Source organism: Spermophilus citellus, assembly GCF_964194105.1.
Source record: "Spermophilus citellus genome assembly, chromosome: 6".
NCBI lineage: Eukaryota > Metazoa > Chordata > Mammalia > Rodentia > Sciuridae > Spermophilus > Spermophilus citellus.
In genome coordinates, this window is record NC_138187.1 from 143,300,909 (window position 1) to 143,327,544 (window position 26,636).

At 32.4% G+C, this 26,636-nt stretch overlaps 1 protein-coding gene across 2 annotated transcripts; it reads right to left on the bottom strand.

The window, feature by feature from the left end:
• Window positions 1-2,103: 2,103 nt before the first annotated feature.
• Window positions 2,104-26,366, bottom strand: RGS18 (regulator of G protein signaling 18). Of its 2 annotated transcripts, XM_081297864.1 has the most exons (6): window positions 26,069-26,366; window positions 25,519-25,620; window positions 24,405-24,466; window positions 7,390-7,556; window positions 5,284-5,568; window positions 2,104-3,068 (listed from the first exon to the last, which is right to left on the bottom strand). In XM_081297864.1, the coding sequence occupies exons 1-5, from the start codon at window positions 26,188-26,190 to the stop codon at window positions 5,311-5,313; spliced, it is 711 nt and encodes a 236-aa protein (XP_081153990.1). In that variant the 5' UTR covers window positions 26,191-26,366; the 3' UTR covers window positions 2,104-3,068; window positions 5,284-5,310. The 2 variants fall into 2 exon arrangements, with proteins under 2 accessions (XP_081153990.1, XP_081153991.1); XM_081297865.1 differs by lacking the exon at window positions 25,519-25,620.
• Between the last annotated feature and the right edge of the window lie 270 nt (window positions 26,367-26,636).

Consider the following 26,636-nt stretch of genomic DNA (forward strand, 5'->3'; position numbering starts at 1 on the left):
TGCTGCGTAATACTCCATTGTGTATAAATGCCACATTTTTTTTTTATCCATTCATCTATTGAAGGGCATCTGGGTTGGTTCCACAATCTAGCTATTGTGAATTGTGCTGCTATGAACATTGATGTGGCAGTATCCCTGTAGTACACTCTTTTAAGGTCTTCAGGGAATAGTCCGAGAAGGGCAATAGCTGGGTCAAATGGTGGTTCCATTCCCAGCTTTCCCAGGAATCTCCATACTGCTTTCCAAATTGGCCGCACCAATTTGCAGTCCCACCAGCAATGTACAAGAGTACCCTTTTCCCCACATCCTCGCCAGCACTTGTTGTTGTTTGACTTCCTAATGGCTGCCAACCTTACTGGAGTGAGATGGTATCTTAGGGTGGTTTTGATTTGCATTTCTCTGACTGCTAGAGATGGTGAGCATTTTTTCATGTACTTGTTGATTGATTGTATATCCTCCTCTGAGAAGTGTCTGTTGAGGTCCTCGGCCCATTTGTTGATTGGGTTATTTGTTATCTTATTGTTTAATTTTTTGAGTTCTTTGTATACTCTGGATATTAGGGCTCTATCTGAACTGTGAGGAGTAAAAATCTGTTCCCATGATGTAGGCTCCCTATTTACCTCTCTTATTTTTGAATCAGGTTTCAATGGAAACCCAGTGAGTCCATACTTGACCCCATTATGTAGACTACACTGAGACATACTCTGATGATGGGACAGCAGACACTGGCACTTGACTACATTGTGTCAAAACTGCCTTGCCGTTCTTTAGACCCAGGTAAGGCAAGATGCATCTGGATGTTTAGCTTGTGATACTGAAATTATTGTTTCATGAATTTACTCATATAGGTATTCCATTGGGTATAGTATACTTAATGATAAATTACACTGTTTTGTTCATCTTTGAGTTTCTGCTATTCTGTTGAATAAAACAGAGGTGAAGCATGACAAATGCTTTTGAACTATGGGGAATCTGTATGATTCAATAAGAATAAATGAGGTATAAGGTATGCTAAGCTACAGGTGGCTAAGTAAGTGTGTTCCTGATTTCATTTATATTGCTTTGATCTCATTTGAGTTCATGTATAAATGTTACAATTTCTTCACATGCAACAACAGTTTGGTGTTGAGAAAATAATTGTTGGATTTCACAGGTTGATGACAAAATTTCCATCTACTTCCTTGCTCTAGTTAAAAATAGAGTCTAGAAGCAGAATTGTGACATTTTTTGATAGGTCGGAATTTAACAGTGATTCAGTCTTTATTTTCCCCCACAATTTTTGCTTGTTTGTTACATTTAAGAAATCAGAGATAAAGCTATAAGTGGACTATCTAAAAATTAGTAGGTTTTTTTGTAAGTTTCTGATATTTAAAATATTTTCTTTTAAAAGTTTCATTTCTGCTGCAGAAAATTTAATTAGTAAGTAAAACACCATATAAGCATGTGTATTTACTGTGAAATGATTTTATCCTTTAAAATCAGAGCTTGTAAAGAATTTTATATTTTTCAGATGCAATATTTTACTACTAATGCTGCTACTTTTTTCAGCATTTTTTATAAACTTTTAAAGATTTTTTTTTCTAAAATATTATGAGTTTTAAAAGGCACAACCAATAAAATGAAATGAACCAAACCAAATCAAACCAAAGAAAAAACAAAATTTAGGTAAAATGCATTGATTGATACATGTGCATATGCTTTGAATTCTGTTTTGTTTTATTATGGAAAGTGCCCAAAGATTTTGCAACTTAGTGAGTCTCTTGTGTATGTCTTTCTCAAACAAGTAAAATTAGCTACCTAATTCCTAGCAAAGAAAGGTGAGTGATGGTCCACGTGATCAGTCATAGGTGGATTTGCTCTCTGAGGTAAAGATGAAGGATGATTGGTTCAAAGCATGGCTTTCATATGGCTGTGAGTTCAAACTATCAAAAACTCTAGTCTTTCTGGAAAAAGAAAAGTTTCTTTCTCTTTTCCTTTTTCTCTATCACTCCTGTTAGATTTACTTCTGAGCATCCAGTGATGATCAGTACCAAATAAAATTGTTCATTAAATATTTGTCCATTCATTAAATATGTTGCAGAAAATTTATTTTAACATATTACCTTTTATTTTTATGGTTCAGTTAACATAGTTGAACAATATTGTGGAATAAATTTGTGTGGTTATATATTTTTTCCTAAGATAGATAATAATTACAAAGTCAGGACACTAAATATAAGACCAGTAAATATAGCACAATGAAAATAAAATTGATGTGTTTAAACTTAGTTAGCAGCATAGCTAAGTGTGAGCATTTTGGAGATATATATCTTCAATATGATTTGTTCTTTTTTCTCCTAAGGAAGGACTGCTTTGTAAAAATTAAATTGTTAAGATTTTTCTTTGTGAATTTAGAAAAATATTTAAACTTTTAAAATGTTTTTGTAGTTTTTCATTTAGTTAAAATATCATGATTTACTTTTCTATGCACTGCAAAATTATAAAAGTTTTTATGAAAGTAATAGTTATCCTCATACTTTGTTCAAGGAAATCTTATTATTCTCAAAGAACATTTGTTTGATGTGTAACCAAGGCAAAAATTATAATTAAAATGTGATACTTAAATACAGGAAATGATTTCCATAATCTCATCCACACACTGAAGTCAATTAATCTATATTTGGCACTTTACAAATATTTCAAAATTTAATCATCATAAGAACATTGTAAAAGTTTTATTCTAATATTAAAAATGAATTGTGAAGTGTAGAATATTTAAGTAACTTTCCCAACATATATTTGATAAGTAAGCGGAGCTAGAATTAAATTTAGTGAGTCTCTTTGTATGTCTTTTGCCTCATGTTAAAGCCTTTACTCTGGCCTTGCAATGTACTACCATCCTCATAATGCTTCATTTTGTAGTTTTGTAGTATTTAATGTAAAAGTCACTTATTGAGCTTCTATTATGTACAACACTTGGTAATCTGGTAGGCAAAACTTGAAATCCACAAGCAAGGTAGTAGAATGATCTAATTCAATCCACCTCTGTCTTCTAATGTCTTTAAAGACATTGTGTTAAATTGATTTGACTGCAAAAAGAAAAAAAGAAAAAGAAAAAAATCAAGTTATTTTTCCTTTTATGTATTTGTAAGTTTTCTATAAAAGTGTCCCTTTTTCTTAGAGTAGCACCCATTCCAATTTTTATTCTGCAGTTTTCCTTCATCAGTCATAGTTTTTGACTCTCTTTTCTGCTTGTGCACCAATCGGAAGGTTCTTTGGAGAATATTCATTACAATACTTAAAATCAGTAAATGTGGGGACCATACAGAGCACAAGAAATAAGAAAATTTGAGTCCTTCTATAAAAGATTGTAGAGGGCAAGGGTCTGTGCAGTTATATGAATTTCTGAGGATCAGACATCCAGTTAAGAAGTTTAGCCTTGAGCTTCTAGAGTCTCAGTTCATACATCTTCACTGTTCTTTCAGCCAGAGCTCAGTGCTGTCTATGTTTTTACTTGGCTTTTTTTTACTAGTTCCATTATTGACTCTTTTTTTTTCTGTATTTGTTCATGTTATTCCCTTCAGAGATCAAAGCTCTTTGAAGTCAGGCATTAACTGTATCAAGAAATCCTGGTACATTTTGGAAGCACCTCATTGAATATTTCATAATTCAATCAAGAAATCGGACAGTTTTGAAATAGATTACAAATGGAAAAGCTAATAACAAATGTTCATGATTCCAGGACAAAGCTATTAAAATCAGTCCATGATTTTCATGATAAAATCAGAAAGCTTGTATGAAATCTTAATTCAGTACATGAAACAATCAAATTTCATGAAAAGAGACTGCCACAAAAAAATGAAAATACAAATCAGCCAAAGAAAATTTAAAATTATTTTCCTAGATGATGCTTGCAATGTATGATTTTTGTTTTTATATTGACAACAATATAAAGAATTGAGTTATTATTAGAGTGAACATTAGTGACACAATATCTCAATATTTTCCATATTAATATCATCCTAAAATAAAAAGATGTGGTTATTTCTTATTTGATAACAGGAAAGATAATCAACAATTAGCTAGAACTTTTACTGGCTAAATAAAAAATAAACTGTATGAAGAAATTTAAAATGTTTATTATTTTGGATAGCCAAAAGTTTTTATATTTTACACTTCAATTAAAATGATAACATTTGCCAAAGCCAAATGTTTATCTTTAAATACAGACATTTATGGACCATGTAATACACATTTAAAATTAAATATTTCTGTAATATATGTATACTTATTAGATAATATTATTTGAATTATATAGTATTAAATGAAAATTATAATAAGAATGTTATCAAAGGGAGAACATGCTTTGAAGATGAGAGAGGGTGACAGATGCCTGAGTCTTAAGCTCATTGCTTCTTTGCCTCTTCTAATTTCTTATTTCAACCCAACTTCAAAAGTCTGAACCTGAAACCTATTTACTCCTGAGAAAATTGTCCTCTGCTCATCATTCAAACCATTGATTGCCTCCTGTTTCAATAGTAAGTTCATTTAACAGGCAAGGATATAGTCTACTCAGTCCCAATCTGGACATATGCATCATATGATTAATTTTTAATTTCTTTATCCATTTTTTTCTCCATAATCTGAATATCTTTCTGTGACCAGAAAAAAAAAAATGCACCGTCTAACTGGGAGAGTCTAGGCCCACTTAGGAATGAACCCAACTCTGGATCTCATTCTCACTTATCAACCTAGCTTATATTTAACCTGGAAGTTCTCTGCATATCAACATGTCTTCGCAGAAGGCCCTATTGTGGGCTTAATCCTAGAAGTAATCTATGGTTTTTCTTGAGCTTCCTGTCCTCTCACAATACAAGAACTAGATTATTTCACTCTATTACTAAGAGAAAGAAAATATTCATTATTATGGAAAAATGCTCTCCAAATATATGGATATGTAAGTACTATGTTGTAAGCATCTTGAAAAAAAAATCTAAACTAGATATTTGGTGAAACTCTTAATAATTTTGCTAAACCTTAGCCTTTACTTAACTTCACAGTCTTGTAAAACATTGCTCCTATGTCTTTGTTCCCTTTTAACTAAAAAGAAAAATTTTCTGGTTATGAATGGGGTGATATAAAATGGAAAGTTTTACAGAATATATTGAAAGATACATCATACATTTTTAAATATAAAAGCTTTGATTTATATTTTTTAAATTCTTTCATGTGGTACATTTTAAAATATAGAATAATTTCTTAATGCAAACATATTATATCTTAGAAGCTGAGATACAAGTTTACCATCAAAATGAGATCAATCAATTTTCCTTATAGCCAAATGGCAACATCTGATTTCACATCCTGGAATTCATTATAGGTAAATGAGCGTGATCGTCTCCTAAGATTTGTTGGTCTCCGAGGTCTTCCTTCTATCAATTCTAAATAGATGTCAGATTTCAGAAAACGCGTGTAGCTGTCTTGTTCCATGAGCTGATATACTCTGCTTTGTGCAGCATCAAAACTGTGGAGGGTAGGTTGGGTGATGCTCTTAGTAATGACTTCTTTGGTGTGAAAATCAAGGTTAACCTGGACAAGCAGGAAAAAAAGTGCAATTACAGTCACTTTACTTAAGCAAACACCTAGATTGATGCAAAGTTAGAGCAGGCCTAGCAAGATTGGATGCATGCGTGGTTTTCCTCAGGGGGCATGGGGTGATTTATTCTGGCCTGGAATTCCATTTGGCTCTTCTGTCTATGCTCCTCACCCTTCTTACTTTCTAATTTAGAAAAATGCAATATTGCAATGGATGTAGCATACACAGTGTTGGTTGAACTCGCTGACTTTTTAAAGTGGGGAACTAAACTACATAGACAACATTGAGTGATGGAAAACAGGGATGTTAGGGAATATCTAGAATTTTAATGAGACTTCTGTTGATCCCATTGCTTATTTCGTTACGTTATGACATTTCCTACAAACAAATGTATGCTGAAGTATAGACGTTTCTTAAAGACAAAAATCCTTTAAGACCTTTTATTATAGTACCATTGATATACCTGGTCTGGTGGTGGTGAGTTTTCAAGTAGGAAATCAGTGTTTTTTCCTCCTGTGTAACAAGATACCATTAGCTACCCTCCTCTCTGCTTTGAGATATGTATAAATTTGGCCTCAGGGAAGACAAAATAATATACTGAAACACAAAAAAAGATTGAAAAATACTAAAACAAGGAAAATAACCATCATTTCTAATGGTGTAACATCCACATAGAAAATGCTACTCCATGGGTAATGTTATGATTTGGATCTTATATGGTTCCCCAAAGCCCATATAATAAAGGCTTGGTTGACAGCGTATAGTGTCATTGGGAAGTGCTGGAACCTCTAAAATATGAGGCCTAGTTGGAGAAAGTTAGATTAGTGGGTGTGCCCTTGAAATAGATATAGGAACCCTGGCCCCTTTTCTTTCTCTTTTTGCTTCCTGGCTGCCATAGTTGAACAGTGTCCCCTGCCATGCATCTCCACCATGGTATTCTGCCTTGCCACAGAAGAAACAGGGTCAAGCAACCACAGGCAGAAACCTCTGAAGTGATAATTCAAAATAGACTTTTTTTTCCTTTCAGTTGATTTCTCTTAGCTGTTTGTCACAGCAACTTCTAGAAAGCTGATTAATTAAGACAGTATTAATGTACAAACAAAACTTTTAACAGCGACAGACCACCAATTCCACCATCTAAATAAAGAATCACCATTTATCGAATACAATAGAAATTGTAGAGAAATTTATAAATATAAACTCTAATTAATATGATAATATTGGCTAATCTCATAGCCATTTTAGCTATTGAATCACAGTTACCTATTGAGTTTGCAGTCAAAGAAAACCATGTTTTGTTTTGTTTTGTTTCCCATTTGATCCATTGCCAAATGTGTTTTACATCATCTATTGGGATATTTTCTTTTAGCTTATTTTAAAACAGAGTTGTAATTCTTTGGGGCAAACAAAACTTTATATAAATAGATAACATTAAAATGGTACATGTTATAAACACTTCTTGGATTTTCTTGTTTTGTCACTGTTAGAAATCTTTAGTTTCTATGAGGTGCTGCTTGTGTTAAAGTGATTAACATGAATGCGTGAAGAAATCACCAAGTTGCAGTTAATTGTATTCATTCTTAGTCTACATGAAAATAACTGAGGAGGGACTTAACTTTACCCTCTCTTCCATGATAATATCTTACAATGTGTTCTATTTACATACAGGAATCTTTATAGACTATATTAATAACCACTTTTGCTTCAACAAAAATTTTGAACTTTCCAATAAAATGTATGGGGAAACCATACATTTTTCTCAAAAAATTTTCAAGCAGTTGTAAAGTTTTCCAGTCATCTTTACTATACTATACCTCTTGGGGAGCATCACTCTGTATAAATTTCTCATATATTGCTTTTGCTTTAAGTGTAATTTGTTGAGGTTCCTTGTTTTTCTTGAAATCTTCACAGGCTATCCAAAATTCGATATTTTCTTCACTGAATTCAGTCTTAAGAAATCTGGTAAAAGCATCCAGTCCATCTACCAAAAATACATATAAATATATATATTATGACTACAAAATGTCAATGTGGGGAATATGTGCTACTTGACATTAAAACAGAAGTACAAACACTAATAGAAATACTGCACCTTCCCTGTAATGCCACAGAGCAGCACACATCTGGTGCAATTTATGAGGGATATTCTATAATTTAACTGCAAAAGTGAAAGCTTCATTCCTGTTGAAATAAGGCTAGTATCATACTTAGATCTAAGTCCTTAGACCTAAGAGTTAGGGGAACCTCTACTGTGCACTTAATTTATGTCTGTTTTTATTTGTGCCTCTCCCAGAGTGTGAGACAAGAAGCCTTTCACTTGGAGCCCATCTTGCAGGGCTCTAGACTGTGTTTCTGGTTCTCGGGACCTTAGAATTCTCTGTACAGTTTGCTAGGTTTCCAGGATTTGCATGACCCCCCTATTCCCAAGACCATCCACAAAAACACACTGACTCATTGTTGAGTCAAAATAGCTGGTGGAAGCATCTACTCAAAAGTGCAGGGAGGCCTCTTTACAGCGGGGAACTAAATTACCCTGGATGGAAACATAGTTCACCATGCTTAATCTTTGCAACTGTGAAAGGGCTCAAGACTTTAAATTCAAATATAACCCTTCAAATGATTTACAAAGTATCTTTGTCTAAGTAAAAGGATAAAATGAATATTTAAGCAGTTTTTGGCTTGATCTCTAACTCTTAAGCATTTAGACCTAGTATGAGGCTTTGGTTTTTTTTTTTTTTTTTCTTTTTACCTGAGTCCCATAAATGTTAGGGGGAGGTTTTAAGTCTTGTGGAAGACTGCTTGGGCTCAAGTTCATATTTAGACATTCACCATATGGCCCTGAGTGAATTACTTTTTCTTGTACTCTAGTTTCTCAATATTTACAATTAAGACAACAACAATGACATCTTCCTGATAGGGCTGTTGAGAGGGTTAATTGTGGTAAAATATGCCAAGGCCTTAGTATACAGACTGGTACATAGTAAGGACTTGATAAGGATTTCAGTGGTGGTGGTGAGGATGGTGATAACATTCTTGATGATCAATTATTGAAAGCTCAGTCAGATAAAATCATGTTACATAGATTTAAAATAAAAATGTGGCAGACTCAGCCATAAGAGTGTCTGACTTCAAACTAGTGTTCATTTAACTATTTTCGAAATTCTATTTTTTTTATTACCTCTAGGTGTTTTTAAAAGTCTTTTTTTTTCATTTTAAGAAAGTAATAGATTTACATGTACTTATAGGAAATAATAGAGAACTCATGTACCTTTTATCCAGCTTCCACCATTAAGAACTTGCAAAAATATAATCACAATTAGGATAATGACATTAATTGATAAAATCAAGGTTATTTCATGTTGCTCTTTTTAAGTCATATTACTGTCTCTCCCCCCCCCCCCAGCTCCTTTTTTACCCCAGGAAAATATGTATAGACTATTTATATTAATAATCACTTTTACTTCAACAAAGTCTTGAACTTTCCAATAGAATGTATGGGGAAACCAATTCAATAAAGACAGATTCTCTCAAAAAATTTTCAAGCAGTTATAAAGGACATCTGTGTTATTTGGAGTTTGTTGTTGCTCCTGCTGCTGTTGTTTTTATATATAAAACTGCTACATAAATTTATGTACAGGTTTTTAAGTGTAAACATAAGTCATCATTTCTCTTGGATAAGTTCCAAGAAAGTGAAGTTTGTTGATTATATGGTGGAAGCATTGTAGAAACATTAAAGGAGGGAAAATATGTGTTTTTGTGGACTTCCAATTAAACTTCCCCAGAGGAAATCATATTTGAGTTGGGTTTAAGTCATTTTTAGCAATATTCAGACTTATTCTCAGTAATGTGATTCTCTAATTGTGGCCTATTTCTGTTCCTACTACCACAGGTAAGTTTTTGCACAGGAAAACGTCATGAATTCTACTTGGACTTCTAACTTGTTGTTGTACTGACTCCCTTTTTAAAAAATTAATTTTCTGTTGGTGCATCATAATTATACACAACCCTGGGATTCATTGTGATGTGTTCATAAATGCATGTAGCACAATTTGGTCGATTTCATTCCCCAGTACTTTCCTTTTCCTCCCTCCATCCCTGCTCCTCATCTCCACACTCTACTCCTCTACTTTGACCACTTCTTCTTGAAATACTCCTCTTTGCATGATTCTAGGGTTCCATATGTCCAAGTTCACACTGTTCACTTTTCTGTGCAATTATCTGTATAGGTTTAATTTTGCTACATATCCCATTGAATGCAGGCATCTCCTTTTCTCTACTCTTCTATCGTCCCCTTCTCTTTGCCATCCTCCTGTCTTTGGGCATTTTTTTTCCTTTAATCACTACTATACTTTAAACATATTGTCGACACCTGCAGGCTAAATGAGGTATTACAAACAATTTTGAAAAATAGTTTTTTCTGAGTTAAATTTTGATATCTTTAAAAGATCTCTCATTACAAGAAATATTCAAAAGAAACATCTCTTCATCTCAAAATTCCTCTAGCTACTGAAACATCTTTTCTCCTTATAAATATAAAGTCTTCTATTAGTTTTCTATGCTTGGTGTCTTAATCTTCTCGGCCTCATTTAATCTTAATCTTCCCAACACATTGATATGTGGTTCTTATTCAACACTCTACTTAAATTATTTTTTGCCAAATTTCCTCAACATTATATTCATTAAACATTTTTTTCCAGTCCATATGTTATTTCTTCTCTCTGAAACAGCATCTGTGGTAGAGATTAATCTGAAATTCTCTTCCATGGCTCCTACACTCCTGAGTTTTGTCTTACACCTCTGTCTGTTATTTGTCTGAATCCTTCTCAGTTTATCCTTCTTCGTCATTTCCTTAAATTCATTTTTCTGTTAAATCACTTTAACACTCAAATATAATCAACATACTGACAGTTCTCAGAACTCACTTCCAATCTCTTTCCTGTACTGCAAGCTTATCTGTACTAATATATGGTAAGCATCTCCACTAAATTTCACACAAAAATAGTCATGTGATAGCTGAATTCATCATCTTCCCTCAGAACTTTTTCTCCATATCTTTCCCATTCAATGACACCATCCACTCAAGAATTTAAACCAGATAGAACCCTGGCACTCATTCATCATCATCAAGGCTAACATTTTTTTTTTCTCATCTCAAACCCATTCATAATCAAATTTTGTCAATTTCCCTCTCATGTCCTCCATCAGTCTTTTTATTTGTATGATATCTGTAACTACTTCATGCAGACCAGAATTATCTCTCATGTCAATTACTATAAGAACCTCCTGATTGATAACTCTCCCAACCCTCCCAGCTTGTTATTCAGAGTCTAGTCAAACTTCTCTTTCCATCATACGAATTCCATGATGATTCATCACTGGTCAAAGTTTTTTAGTAGTGCCCTTCATCTTTTTCTACTTTTCCCCCAACACTCAAAGCTCCAGTCACAGAGAAAGACTCAGTTTGATGTGGGTGCCATGTTCCTGCATCTCTTTGAGTTTAGCCCCTGCTATGAACTCTTCATCACTTCCGACTCCAACTTCACCACTCTCTAATCCACACTGTCCTTTCAGGTTTAAATCAGAGTTTATCTTGTTTGGAAAAATTTCTCCAATCCCTCAAGAATAAGTTGAGCGTCCTTTAATTGTGACTTCCTAGTATGCTAGATAACACTTAAGATATCATACTGTATTGCCTGTTTTTTCTTCTGCTACATTGTGAAATTCATGAGATGAAGACCACAGTTTTATTTTCCACAAAATCTCTAGTCCCCACAGGAATAAATCACTCAATAATTGTTTGATAAAAGATGTAAAATATAATTGGATTGATAACATATCATTTAAAATAAAGCTAGTTAAAAAAACAGTTTTAGGATATGTTTTCATTTTAAATAAAAATGTTAGAAATATAATATTTATAAGAAAAACTTGACGATGAGATCCAGTTATTGTAAGAAAGCAAAAAGAAATGTGAAACTAAAGAATCTTGTTCTATTGTAAGTTCGGAAACATATATGTAATGAAACAATATACCAGTTTATTAAGGAAGTCAACCCTTTATCTGATGTTGCTAAACATTTAATTAATATTCTAATTTTATGCTTAACAAGCAAGATTTTTCTTATGATTTGGCTTCTTCTTTGGGTATATATAGAGAAATGGCTATTAGTGAGAGCTTTATTTCTGAATCTATATTACTAAGTTGTAACCCAGCTCATGAGTTTTGCCAGTATAAACTTTCTACTAAGAGTCGGGTCCTTTTAGTCATACAATCAACATGACACCACAAATTTTGGGAGCCTTCAAAGTTTGATGTCAGTCCATGTGGCTTCAGACAGGCTGGCAAAGTTTTCTGGAGGTACACAGCTTCCCCCTGGATATCACTGTGGGTTATTCAAGCATTTCTTTACTGCTATAATGTTTTCTTCACTTAGGTCAACTAGCTTATAAATAAGTTTTCATCTTGATCTCTCCACTGAACCATTCATTCATGTATTGAAAACCAAATTTATTGCATACTGTATTTCGGACACTGTTCTACAGAACAGCAATTTTAAAGGCTGATAAATGCTTAGATGTTTAATCTATAGAGTGTTATCTTAAATAGAAAAAAATATTACTATTAAACTATACAGGAAGACCATTACAGAGTAACAAAAACAAGACTTTCCCCTTGATGATAAATAGCTATAAAACTAGGCCAAAATAAATAGTAAGATGTTAGATGCAACCCCCATCTACATCAATGATGACTTTACACTTAAATGGACTCATGTCAATTACGAGTCAGAGATTAAAAGACTAAGTTGAAAACTAAAACCAGACTGTATATTGGCTACAAGAAACATTAAATATAAATCAGGAAGATGAACAAAAGTGATTAAAAAATACACAATTCAGAGATTAAGCATAAGAATACAAAATCTGAATAAAAAAACTTATATGGTCTTAGAAGGTAACTGTTAAATAAATACTATTCCCATTTCATAATTATAAAATGGTCAGTCATTACTAGCATATAAAAATGCTTAATATGAACTCAATTCAGAGTTTCAAAATATATAAAGAAAACTGATAGTTATTAAAGAAATAGAAAAAATACAATTATAGGTGTAGGTTTTAGTTTTGCACCCTAATTCATTGGTAGAACACATCTACAGAATACGAATTACAATATAAAAAACTTAAATGTATTAATTGACAGTTGACAATTATAAAACACTCTAACAAACACATCTTTTCAAGTGCACAGAAGATTATCCAAGATACTCTACATTCTAGAATGTAAAATGAGTTTAAATAAATTGAATTTCAAAAGTTTGATGTCTTCAAGACTTTTCCCTACTAGGAGGTTTGAATTAAAAATCGACACTAGTAATACAGCAAGAAGAGCCCCTCAATACTTGGTAATCAAACAACATACTTATAAATAATGCACAGATTAAGAAGTCCTGAGGGAAATTAGAAAATATTTACAATTGAATTAGGGTGGAAGTACAACATAAAAGTTTGTCAGATGCAACTTAATCAGTAATTAGAGTGAAATCATGTACAAGTAAAAGAAACTGGGTATCAAAATCAAGATCCAAATTTCTACTTTAAGAAGCTTGAAAAACAGCAAATGGATCTCACATTGAGCAGAAAGAAAAAAAAAACAATATTAAAACAAGAACAAATGTCTATAGCATAAAAAGAAAATGAACGATGCCCAAAGTGTTTCTTTGGAAACAATAAGAACCTTGGAAAGTCAATATTATACTAGGAAGAAATCATGGATCTTACAAGTATTGCAGAGATAGCAAGTGAATATCATGAATAACTTTATGCTAATACATGTAATTTATGTGACAGAGGGAAATATCTAAAAAATGATAAAACCTACCCAAAATGACACTGAAAACTTGGAAAATCTGATAGTTTTAACTAAATTATTAAATTGATTTTATAATCAAATATCCTCCCCTGAAAAAAACTTTGGATCCCGGTTAAGTGAATTTTATAAGACTACTGAAAAAAAAATTCTAATTTTACATATCATATGGAAAACAGAAAGATTGATACTTCCATTTCATCTTATGAGGGCAGCATAACTCTTAGACCTAAAGGTTATACCCATTATACCCATTTCACCCAAGACAAAATTAAAAAAATTAAGAGAAAAGAAAAAGGAAATTACATAGCAATATTTCTCCTGATGATAGATGCAAAGTTTCTGAAAAATATTTTAAAAATAAATCCAACAATTTATAAAAGAGAAAACAAACATTCTGGAATTATGGCTGAAAAAATTGTAAAATGAAGTTCTAGCTTTCTGTGCCTGCACTACTCATTGTCACTTCTGTTTCTTACACTTGCTGGTCTCAAGAACCGTTCCTCATGATCTGTGATTATTTCTCACATAAAAAGTTCCATACAGATTAAGTAAGAAGAAGGAATCTCTGTTGGTAGCAAGATAGCAATAACTTAGTGGTTTTGCATCTTTAACAGGGATAAAGATTCTGAGAGCTAAGTGCTATCTATGTGTATCACTTCATTTAATTTCAACAGGTCCCTGCAATATATCTTATATGCACATAGATAGGGGAGGAGACTGAGCTTCAGTTGCTCTAGATCTCATTTCTAAAGCAAAACAAAACAAAAAATTATAGAAGTATGTCTTACTTAGGAAGAGAGTATTTCTTAAGGAAGACAGAAAAATTTCCCTAAAACCCACCATCTGTAACAACATTACCTGACCCTGTTGAAGGTACTTTGCAGATGTGACTGTAGTTAAGGACCTTGAAATGAGGAGATTATCCAGGCAGATTCAATCTAATCATGAGTTCTTAAAAGAAGAGGAAGTCAGAAGAGTGGGTCAGAGAGATACCACATGAGAAGGAGCTAGCTGGCTATTGCTGACTTTTGAGATACAAGAAGATGGTCACGAACTAAAGCATGTGGTAAAATCTAGAAGGTGGGGCTGGCCCTAAATTCACAGTTGCAAGAGAATGGAGATCTCGGTCTAAAACTGTAAAGAACTTGATTCTGCCAGTGACCCAAACAAGCACAAAACAGATTGTCCCTTAGGCCCTCCAGAGAGGATGGGAACCTGTTGACATCCTGATTTCATTCTGACAATACCCATACTGGACTTCTGTGCTACAGAAAATGTAAGATAATAAATTTTGACTTAATTACTGAGGTTGTGGTAATTAATTGTTTATAGCAGCAACAGAAAACGAAGGCAATTGTCAAATTTTGTTTTAAATATTACTTTTGATTACTCTTATACATAGAATTTGTCCTCCTTGTCATAAACAATTGGTTTTCTTTTCATTTTTAATGTTATAAGTGATCTTTAATTTAATTTAATTTTATTTTGTGTGTGTATGGTGCTGAGGTTTGAACCCAGGACCTAGCACATGCTAGGCAAGTGCTCTACCACTGAGCTATATCCCCACATCCTATAAATTATCTTTTTGAATAATTAGAGTTCTGGGAGTTCATGTGCAAGACAACAGCAGTCAGAAAGAGCTATGGTACCTCACACATCCCTAAGCATTAGAGTATGGGATGACTGCCCACTACTGCAAGAGAGTGGCCTAGGGCTACCAGTCTCTCTCTTCCATGGGAGTTTTCATTGGGGCAAGGGAGGTTTTGCTATTTCTTTTCCTCAGTAAATTGACCCTAATTATTAGATGTTAGTAGTTCGATGTTAGTGAAGAGATTATAAAGGACAGATCAGGCTCAGCAAGAATTTGAGAAGGCATTTTCTGCATCTATAGTGGTTAGATGCAGGTAAGATAATTTCTACTTAAGTACAGCCATTCTATGGTGCTCTTGGCGCTAAGGGGTTGTGGAGAGAGTTGGCAAACCCTGACCACTGAGAAGCAAGCGTGCTCTGCTTATTTCTTGGAGCTCAGTGGGTGTATTATTTTCAAGACATTTCTCACCCTGAGCAGTGTGCTTTTCTCACAATAAATAGGGAAATAACAATGGACAACAAAGTATTGTGATACATAGCAGATTTTCTCCAAATACTGAAAAATATATGTTTCACAGTAAAGTAAATGATCTGTCTCTGGTTTTAGCATTTTTAGGCCAAAATAGCTGCCAAAGAGAACAACAGGGAGTCAGATGTGCTGGTGGTTTCTTGGCTTATTTGCACTTAAGCATCCATAGGGATTGTTGTTCTTTAGTGTGTACTCCTTTGATTTTCCTCCCATAATTCCTTTCACCACCTGCATCTCAGTGCTTGAACTTAAAAAAAAAAAAAAATTCTTATCATTACTATTGTCCAAGAATATGCTCCTTTAATTTTTGAATACCAAATTCCAATGTCCTCTCAAGACTTCAGGTGAAATTGGTGCATTAGGCTGATGTCTTGAATAGGCTGAATGAGCCTCATTCAGCTATTGATTAACAGCAGCTTGATGATTCCTTCCTTTTCTATTTATGTAACTAAAAAAAAAAACAACAGTTTTTTTTTTGTTGTTGTTGTTTGTTTTGTTGTTGTTGTTTGATTGTCTAACCTCCGGTTTTACTTTTTCATCTTTGTCTTTTCTATAATGATCCTGGAAGGAAACAAAGGAAACTAAGGCCAAACATGCTTTTCAACCTCTCAGCTGAAATTGAAGTAGAATTTGAAATGTGGGACACAGTTAGGTCTGTAAAAGCAAAAGCAACACTCTGTACACCAACTGACTTGAACCAACTTCGGGTAGTTAGCTCCAGTCTCTGGCTACAACTTAAAAAAAAAAAAAAAATTCTTCTGAGAAATTTTCCCTTGATGAATATTTAGCGGGATGCAAAATAGCTGCTCAGCCCTGTATTTCCTTCCTCTTTTAAATTTCTAAAATGAGTATTCTTTTTCCCAAAAATTGATATCCATGTTTTATTGGATTGTATTCTTTATATATATATATATATATATATATATATATATATATATATATATATATATATATATATATTCTCAATTTGTATCTAATAACTAATTTCAGAACTGTTTCTTTATATTTTCCAGTAGAATTCTGAAATGTCTTAGTTCTTATTACAGGGTCAGTATCCTGGCATGCTTTGCTTGGTAGTTGCTATAAACTAGTTTCCTATAGAGAATTTCTTGACTCAATATTAGGAAACACTTGGAGACAAGACCACAAGAGATTATGAGAACATTTTCAGATAACACTAATTAAAAAAACCCCACAAAGTATTCATATGGAAATGTGCCCTCTGCTGATAATAAAAAGCATGTCACTAGGGGGTTATAGTGTAACATCTAACTGCAACTAGATCTGTTGCAGGTCGGCTCTAGTTTGGAAAAAGGGAAACTAAATATCTTCTTTGGTTTATGAACAAAGTTGCACTGATCTCAGTATAGGATAAACTTTTAAAATTTCAATTAATTTATCCATATGTCATGTATAAGCATAGATAGAACAGTTTAAATATTATTTATAAAGTGAGTTGATAAAGAATGGTCATGATTTCAGAAGAATACAACCATTATTTTTTTAATTAAAAGATTTAAAAAATTATAATAAAATGGTTTGTAATGATATCTAAAAGGAACTGTCCTTATGCCGAACAACTGAAATTGTGACTTACTTATTAAAAATAACTTCTTTTATGCTTTTATTTATGAATATTTTTATAAAAGTTTTTACGAGTCACCTAATGTGAACCTGAGGACTGTGAATAATGAATGGCATTATATTAATTAAAATTATGATGCCAAGAAACTCATCGTTTGCTGAATTCTTCATACATTGCTTGTATGACTTTTTTGTGGCACAATTCTATTAACTTTTCACATCAACCATATGAAGAAGCACTACTATACTCGTTTTTATAAGTGTTCAGAAACTTAAGTGTTTTAAATATTACAGCTAGCGAAAGATAGCAGAGAGGATTGAACCCAAGTTTATCTTTCTTAAAATGGTAAGGCCTTGACCTCTAAAGCACCACACAGATAACAAAGCCTCTACTGTTGAGGAATATGAAAAGAAAGGGGCAAGATGAGCACATCTGTATGTACTAAGGACTGAGGAAAGGCATTTGCAAGGGTGACTTATTCTATCTGGAGCAGGAGAATAAAATCACCTTGCGTGGAATTCAAATAGACGTCTTCCAGAAAACAACATAAACATTATTTTAAATATAGTCCTTCACTAGTTCACAAAGCTGGAGTGTTGACTCTATACCAGCTGCTCCTCTCTGGAATATTATGCAAAAGCCCTTTGTTACCATGGTTAGTTTTGCATTTCATACAGACTTCATACAGTTCAAAATGAAGTCAAAGTGCTCAAATCAAGAAAAAGTGTTGTGTATGCTATGAAAGCTCTTGATGAATTAACCAACATGAATGGATTTTGTTGGCATAATATGAATATAATAGAGAGGAATAAATCCTCATTCAAGAAATGAGTGAATGATGAATGAGAAAGGAGTTCATGTATTTAAAATGTTAAGCAAATTACTTTTTAAACAGAGGATGCAACCTTGTACACAATTATTCTAGCACATTAGTTACTTCCTGTTTCTCTTACTGCGTTAAGTCAGGTCACAATGGAACCATTTCTGACACAGAGGCAGTAACTTACTAAACAGTCCTTCAGAATGCAGCAGTGGGGAATGCAGCTGCCAAGAGGGCTTGATAGAACCTGGGATTAGAATTCACACTGGAAGAAGCTGGCTCAATGTGTTCTACAAATATGAAATGCTTGTAATTGCATGCTTCTAAATTGAAACTCTGGCATCTGTTGGAATATTTTTATGATGCCAAGAAACCAACTGAAACAAAAAGTCAAGAAACTCTGAAGTTGAAAATCCAAGAGCAGTATAATATCCTAAGTATGAGGTTGTGTTGTTTCTCCTTTAACCTTTGGTTTCATAGCTCCAAACTACCATAGAATATGTGGCTTATGTTTTATTTGTATGACCCATTTGCCATTTAGACTGGAATTTATTAATTTTTATTCTTTAGGTAGATGAAGAAACTGTTTGCTGTGGGTCAGCTTGAGTGAGAAATTTAACTTTGTAGAACACTGGAATCCCTTATCTTAAAGAAAATTGTGAACCAAAAATTGGGAAGAGTAACCTGAAAAGACGTAAAGTAGAAACTATGAAGAGAAGTACCCATTTCCTTCAGAAGTACCCATTTCCTGCATTTCCTTACAGGCCTTAATCAAAGCAATAATAAGTATTTTTTTTGCAGTATAATCAGTTTTTATTTTTAAATCAAGGGAGTATAAGACTTAAATATTCTATTACTATATTTACATATTATGAATTGTCCTCAGGAATGTACTTAGTGGGTCCACAATTCAAAGTGCCAAAAGTCCAAATAAATAGTCATTAATAAAAACGTTGAACACCATTATTTACAATGACTGGGAAAAAACAGGTGCATAAGGAGTTCTATACTAATGCAAAGATTTCTTACTGACAGAGATTCCTCTTTTAGGAAACAACACCCTCTTTCTACTCCTCAATCACCACCATGGGAGGTGGCTAGAAATCTATATCTATACATCAGTTGCACTTCCATATTTTAGGCATGCACCTACCAAACCCTGCAAAACTTCTTATAGGGCTTCAAATCAACTAAAATTCAAACTATAACCTGTTTTCTTCACGTATGTCTTCTCCTACAATTCTGTTTGTCATTTACAATAGGAAGCATTATCTTCCTACTAACATGGAGTTAAAATCCAGAGAAGTGGGGCTTATCTTGTTTCTTTTTCTCTTGTACCTTCATCTTTTCACCCTACAATATATGCATGTTAAAAAAAAGCAAGTTCATCTATTTTTCTTTCAAAAAGGTCCTTACCTGAGGATAGCTTTTATATTTGTTAGAACTTTGTAGGAAGTTCATAGTAGTCTATCTTTCTATCTATCAAATTTCATTTTCTTACACAGTCTCCTGAAGTTTGACTCCAACTTGATTTTCCAATGTTATTGTTCACTATTCTCTGCTTTAGTATAAATGATCTTCTTGCTTTTCCAGAATACATAAAAATCTCTTATTTTTCATACCCTTCTCACTCTTCCTTTTCTACTTAGGAATGACCTTTTCTTCTGCCTGTTGAATTCTTGAATACATTGATTTAATTCCACTTAATGGTTTCTAAAGCCTACAAGATAAATTGAAAATGCTACAGCATTTTAAAAATCATTTTGCCAATTGCTCTTAAAGTTGTGTTTTATTCAGCAGTATTATGTGCTTTCAAAGGTGTTTTACATGGATCCCTCGAAATATGCTTCTACAAATAAACACACATGTATGTGTACAATATACATATATAGTATTTTACTTTCATTAATTTCTTTCATATGTTCACAGTGATAATTTTTACTTTTATGAAGTCAATCAATAAGAAAACCAATGAAGACTGAAATTGAAATCAATGATTAAGAATGGCAGATAAAATCTGATCTGACAATAGTTTTTGATACATTAGTACTTCTTCCTTAAATAAAATTTAGAAAGTACTATATATTTATACATATAGATTTAAATTATAGATTTTTATGATTCATTTTGCATTTTCATACAAATTTACCAATAAATAAGGATGTGGAAAGAACTTATCCTAATAGCTATGAGGAAATGAATGAGGAGAAGTTACTCATGGACTTCATTATGTTAAAATTTATTATATAACATATTTCAGTTCATATTTTTATTTATTTTTATTTATTTATTTTTGTTTATTTGTTTTTGTGGTGCTGGAATTGAACCCAGGGGCCAGCACATGCCAGGAAAGTGCTCTATCTCTGAATTATATACCCTGTCTTTTGAGTCCATTTTTTAAAGTAAAAAAAAAAAAATTAGTATAGATTTAGACTTATAGAAAATTATAAAGATAATACAGGATTGCCATATACCCTACAATTTCCCCATTATTAACATCTTACATTGAGTTACAATTAATGATGGTGCATGAGTTATAATTAATGAATCAATTTTGATATATTAACATTAGCTGAAGTTCATATTGCATTCAGATTTCCTTGGGTTCTCTCTCTCTCTCTCTCTCTCTCTCTCTCTCTCTCTCTCTGTGTGTGTGTGTGTGTGTGTGTGTGTTTAAATTAAGAATAGATAAACTGTGTGAATGACATTTGAAGAGAATAGTAGAATTATCAAAATACCTCTATAGATAATACCTAAATTTCTGTGAAATATAACAAAAATCAGTGATTTTTCTGTTTTGATCTCATGGGTCCTGTCTGTCACCCTAAGTTACTCTTCCTTTTTCAAATTATGTTTCTCAATAAAGAATTACTTTGTTTTTAATTCCCCAAATAAATTACACTGTTTAATGCCTCCTGCCTGTATTAGCTCTCTGCTTGGATGGTCTCTTTCTCTCTGTCCAGCTAGTGAATGTTGATGAATCCCCTAAATCCTAGGCTAAGAGGCATCTATTCTGTGTTCCTGTTCCTAAAGCTGCTGATAACTAGTCTATAAGATTTTAATTTCAACTGCTTTTGTGCAACTAAATACTCAAATTTCCATTGTATTTTGTTTGAGGTATAACTTAGTTTCCTGTTTGACTAAGTTTAATACAAGTTCTGTTTCCTGTAGATACGACATATAGATTTTGAGAAATGTACCCATATTAACTGAAGGGATAGAATATAAAATTTAATAGACCAAAGTATTGAAATGTGTATGTACATGTATATGAATATAGAACCTCTCTCTTTTTTAAAGAAATGTGCATATATATTTCTTTCTATGAAGTCAGTAGAAATGAACTAAATTTAACCATTGCTATCAAGATTTAGGTGATTATTTTAAGACTTATAATTTAATATTACAATTAGCATTCCAATGAGAAATATTAATTCAGTAAAATAATACTAATAACAATATTTTGTGAATTCCATATAATTATTTAGCACTTTGATCATAACAGATGGTATTAATGTCTAAATTTTTCAGTGCTGTTTTTATTCACATTTTCTCATTTTGGTTTAAGTTGGTGATAGTTACTATTCTTTAATATTTCTATCAGAAGAGAAAAGAGAAAGAGAATATCAGTCAGGTTTAATTTTGTCCATTTGATTTTGACTTCTTATAAAGAATAATTACAGAATTCCAGGTGAGGATTTTTTTGTAAGACTAATAACCTTGCTGAATATTTCTTCACTTTGGATAATTAGAACATGCTAGAGTTGTTATATAAGAAGTTAAAATAATAAATCCAGTTTATATACTACTTTCAATTGAAATTTTAACCCTCTAACTTGTGACTATCTAGGTGAGAATATACTGGAAATAGAACAAGCTTTTGAAATGTGTTGATAATTATTATTTTTCATAATAGCAGGGATCATTGACATTTATGTAGTGTCTAACATTTATTGGTTTCCTATTCATCATCTCATTTAATCCTGACAGAAATCCATTTCTATTGAAACTAAAAACATTATCTCTATTTATAGTTGAGGAAGCTGAAAGAGTGATTAGGGAGCTTAAATAAGATTATATAATCATTCATGTTGCAGAAGAGATCACAAACTCGAATCTCAAAGGAACTCTGAAATAGCATTTTCCTACAAACAAGTTCAGTTTTATTATGTGAGCACTTAATATTTTCCAGGTTACATACTGCATTTGGGATCCACTGATACAAAAATAAATGCGCCTTTTAATAAATAGTCAAATTAGAAAAAAAAGATAAAGAAAAATAATTTCACTTTTTTATCTTTTTTCCCTTTCTCTCAGTGTTTGACTAGAAAAGAAGATGAAAATAAAACAAAACAGGTTTTTGGAAGCATGAATTATAAAGGAAAGTTTGATACAGATTGCTATGAGGAATAGATTGGATCTGATAGCAACAGAGTTAGCAAGATAGAGAGGATGGCGCCATTCTTAATAGCCAAGATATGGAATCGGTGTAGGTTTCTGTCAAGGGATGAATGGATAAAAAAACTGACTCATGGACAAGGTGGAATATTATGCTTCCATGAAATAGAATGGAATCATTTTATGTGCAGCAATATGGATGGAACTAGATGACATTATGTTAAATAAGTCAGGTACAAAGGCAAGTACTACATATTATAAAAGCTACATAAATTTATTTTATTAATGTAGAGAATAGAATAGTGGTTACAAGAGACTGGAAAGAGTAAGATAAGGAGATGTTAGTAATAAATAGAAGAAAGAAATATGTAGGTTTCCAACACAAAGCAATGATTAATGTTTAATATTCTGCTTATGCTAATGACCCTAATTTGATCATAATATTGTATACATGTATAAAAATAACACACTGTACTACATAAACATGTAGACTTATTATGTATCAATTTAAAATGATAAAAAGAAAAGACAGTGAAAATGGAATAGGTTTGCCATATAATTGGCAAGAATTTTAATAGCTAAGCAATTATAAATTATGAGTAAAAGTAAGTAATCGAAGAAACCTGCTTAAGTTACTCTTCCCCAAAACAGGAATTGATACTAGTTTAAAGTGAAATAAGGAGGAAGGAGTATCATGTTATATTTTTATCAGCACAAACTTCCTTTCTTACCACTGCTCTCCATTCTCAGTGGCTACATCTTCACCAAAATTCAAGCCTTGATTTCTCCACCTATATTTTCTTTCTCTGAGCAAATATTACAAGTCAGAGGCAGGTATCTGATTTATCAGAAGAGGGAAAGTTTTCAGGAATAGTGTGCAGAAGTAGAATTCTGATGTTAGTAAATACAGGGGGAAATGAACAGATCACCAGCAGCTAATGAAGAGTTGGACAATTAAGGAGATAAATACAGAAAACGAGAACAAAGTAGGTGTTTCATTAACTTGTTGACTTACATACAAGTACTCTACTCCCAGCTTCCCTGGGAAAGCTTCTTCCAGCAAACACAGAATGTGAAAACCACAGGGCATTTCTCTAAGTACTAGTCAGAGAAGCTGGCTAGCAGCGCCTTGGGATGGACTGGGAAAGAGCTGGGAAGTGACTGTGTTTCAGATACAGAATAAAATAAGGAACAGGAAAATGTGAGGTGCAAACAAATCCTGTGGGTTTGAGGAAGTGTAGATATTTGGTAATGATGAAGGGTTGCAGGTTCAGATGACCAGTTTAGTACTGAGAATAATAAACCCTGTGGCTTCCCATTGCCTACTCAATACATATTTTCAGTTTTGCTATTTGAAAGAAATCATGAACTGAATAAATGACAAGTTTGTTTGCCTGCTACCTAATGTAAACTGATTCTAGAGTATCAATCAGGCAGGCTGCCCTCTAGCCCTGGCTTTACAGTGTTGTTGGAGAGTCAGACAGGGACTCAGTCTTGTCCTCATCCTCCACCTAATACACAGAGCTCTGTCTTCAATACAGACCTGATTCTCAATTTTTCTACAAAATTCTGCTTTAAAAATATATGATTAATATGACATGCAGAGAAAAGAATATACAAAATAATTGTTCAAAGCTATTTTCATTAGTTCCCTGAACATCTGTCAAAAGAACTTCTCTTAAGTTTTTGATCATTTAACAATGAAAATAACATAGATAATTTGTTAATCATATATTAAATGAAACTGAAGATCTCCTCCAAAAATCAGAAAATTAAAAATTTTGAAATTGCTGACAATAAAAAGAAATAATTAATATTTCAATAAGCAATTCTTAATAAAATGAGAAAATTTTAAAAATGCTTTCTATTAGCTGACTATTCTGTTATTTAGTTACTTTTGCTGATCTGAAAATTAGATTACTATAAATTACCAATTATATCAAATTTTTATGACAGCTTGTTTTGTATAATTACATGCATCCTCTATTTAATTTTCCATTAAGGAATAAAGTGTTTGGTGAAGATATCACTAACCTCTATGGGATAGCAGTTTGTCAAATGATTCACCCCATTTCACTGCTTCTTCAGGGGAGACTCTGTTCAAGAGAAACAAAATGTTTTATAATGCAGTGTGCACAAAGTCTGTTTACGAATCTGTTTGAACATATGCTTGTATTACTGCTCTTTTCAGTTATATTTTTCACAGGGTTTCCCTTTGATTTTTATATAATGAAAGTTCCATTTACATTAGACACTTCAAAAACATTCGTCAATTCTCTTCTGGAATTTGCCTATTGAGCAGTGGGGTAAAATGACATTACAGATTTTTCTCATGGATGTGTGAATTGTTTCATTTTTTTTAAGGAAAAATTATTTTTAATTAAGTTGAAAAGTTCATGCGCACACACGCGCACACACACAGAAATGAGGTCAACTATCTTTTTTATTTATAAATTCATAAATAGATGAACTTAAACTAAGAATATCTTTCAAACTCTCTTTTTTTTTAACTGCGATTTCCTTGAAGCTTTAACCACAATATGCTACAAAACCTTTTTCTTAACAGAGACAGGAAGTTTGACTAATGAACTTTCAGAGCAACAAGAAATAAAAGCCATCTTTAATACAAAAAAAAATATTTTAGAGATGTTGAAAATATAGACAGTAGAATTTTTTGTTTTTGCATCTTGATTGTCATATTTAAGTTTGGAAGAATTTGTATTAAACTAGTTAAAAGGCTATTCCACTTTATTTAAATTAAACACATAAAATTATAAAACATCCCTATGTATATACTGCTTGCTGTTATATGAAGAATATTTTTTAAACTGCTGATAAAGATAAATAGCTCTTTTCTATGATAATATTGCATTGTGAAAACATATTAATGATATGTCATCAGTTTATAAAAAGTAAAATATGTCCTTTAAAACTGCCAGGCATATAAATTATAAAATTTAATTATTTAATTCAAGTTATAAAAGTGGCTTAATTTTAGAGATATTTCAAATTTCTTGAAACAATTTCTCTATTTTTCCTTATACTACCATGTAATTTCCAATAAAATAGAAATCCCTAATTTCCTTTCTTAAAGCTTTAATTATGGAATAAACAAAATCCCCTCCACCCAATAATGAAAGTTATTCACCTCAATTCTTTGGACAAGGCCCCAAATCTACTGGAATGGGTCTCTTCATGTGAGTCAAGTTTCTGTACAAGAAGACTTAGCCTATTTCTTTTTTCCTTGGCTCTGTAAAAAAGGCAGTAGCTTCAGGACAATTTAGATGACAGGCAAAAATCTTCTTCTGACTACCAACAAATCTGGAATTAGTAAATACCCACTCACAGTCCTCCCTCCCCATACATGCTCTCAGAAATCCTATTTAATTACTATATTTCTGGAGGAATTAGGATAGCATATATTAAATATGTTCCTCTTTTACCTGCATGACAGACACACATTTGAGATTATATTTCAATACAGATTATTCTAGTTCTTCTTGTGTGGCTAATATTCCTACATCTTTTAAATTGAAAACTCTTTAGGTTTAACAGTTGTTTAATCCAAGTAAGAAAATATTTTTCTTTAATTGTGACAGAACAATCAATACATTTTCAACCAGATATTTTAAAAACAAATGCTAACAAATATTCATTAACCATGATTTTAAAAGTATAACATTGAAAATAATTTTTACCTGGTTTTGGCCTCTTTGCTTGCTTCTTCTTTTCCTAGACCACCATGTATTAACTTGAAAAAAGCTTTTTCTTTTGTTTCACACATATTTAATTGAGAAAACAAGACAAATGATGTTTCCATGTTCCCTCTAAAATGAAGAGATGTCTAGTATCTTACCATCCTTCTGTAGTTCACTGGTGAGTGCTAGTCTGTAGTTATGCATGGTAGAATACAAAACTGTCTCAACTCTTTCAGCAGGGCTTCCAAAAAAGAAAGAAAAGGGAAACAGACAAAAGAAAAAAAAGTTCAGAGCTGTGTTTCTACCTCTTTAAAAATGTAGAACTGAGGAACTGAAGTATAATTCTGTCCTGAGCTGTTGAGGGAAATGATACCACACATTTACAAAATGACGCTGGACTCCAAGATAAAGATGGTATTACCACAGAGTAACTTCTCTTTTGAGTTTGTGCAACCAGAATGATGCTTTAATAGACACAAATGGAGCTGTCATTTCCACCAGGAACTTTCTAAAGGGTTCTTTAATATATATTAAAAGCATTGTGGAAAGTGTAGGAAACATTTGAAGA

Bases quoted from the DNA above. Each gene is read 5' to 3' on its own strand.
- RGS18 (XM_081297864.1), bottom strand. From the start codon at position 26,190: ATGGAAACATCATTTGTCTTGTTTTCTCAATTAAATATGTGTGAAACA. The intron at 25,621-26,068 runs GTAAAAATTATT...CCTTTTTTACAG, and splicing joins AGCAAAGAGGCCAAAACCAG to AGCCAAGGAAAAAAGAAATA. The intron at 7,557-24,404 runs GTTAGTGATATC...TATTTTTGGTAG, and splicing joins CAAACTGCTATCCCATAGAG to ATGGACTGGATGCTTTTACC.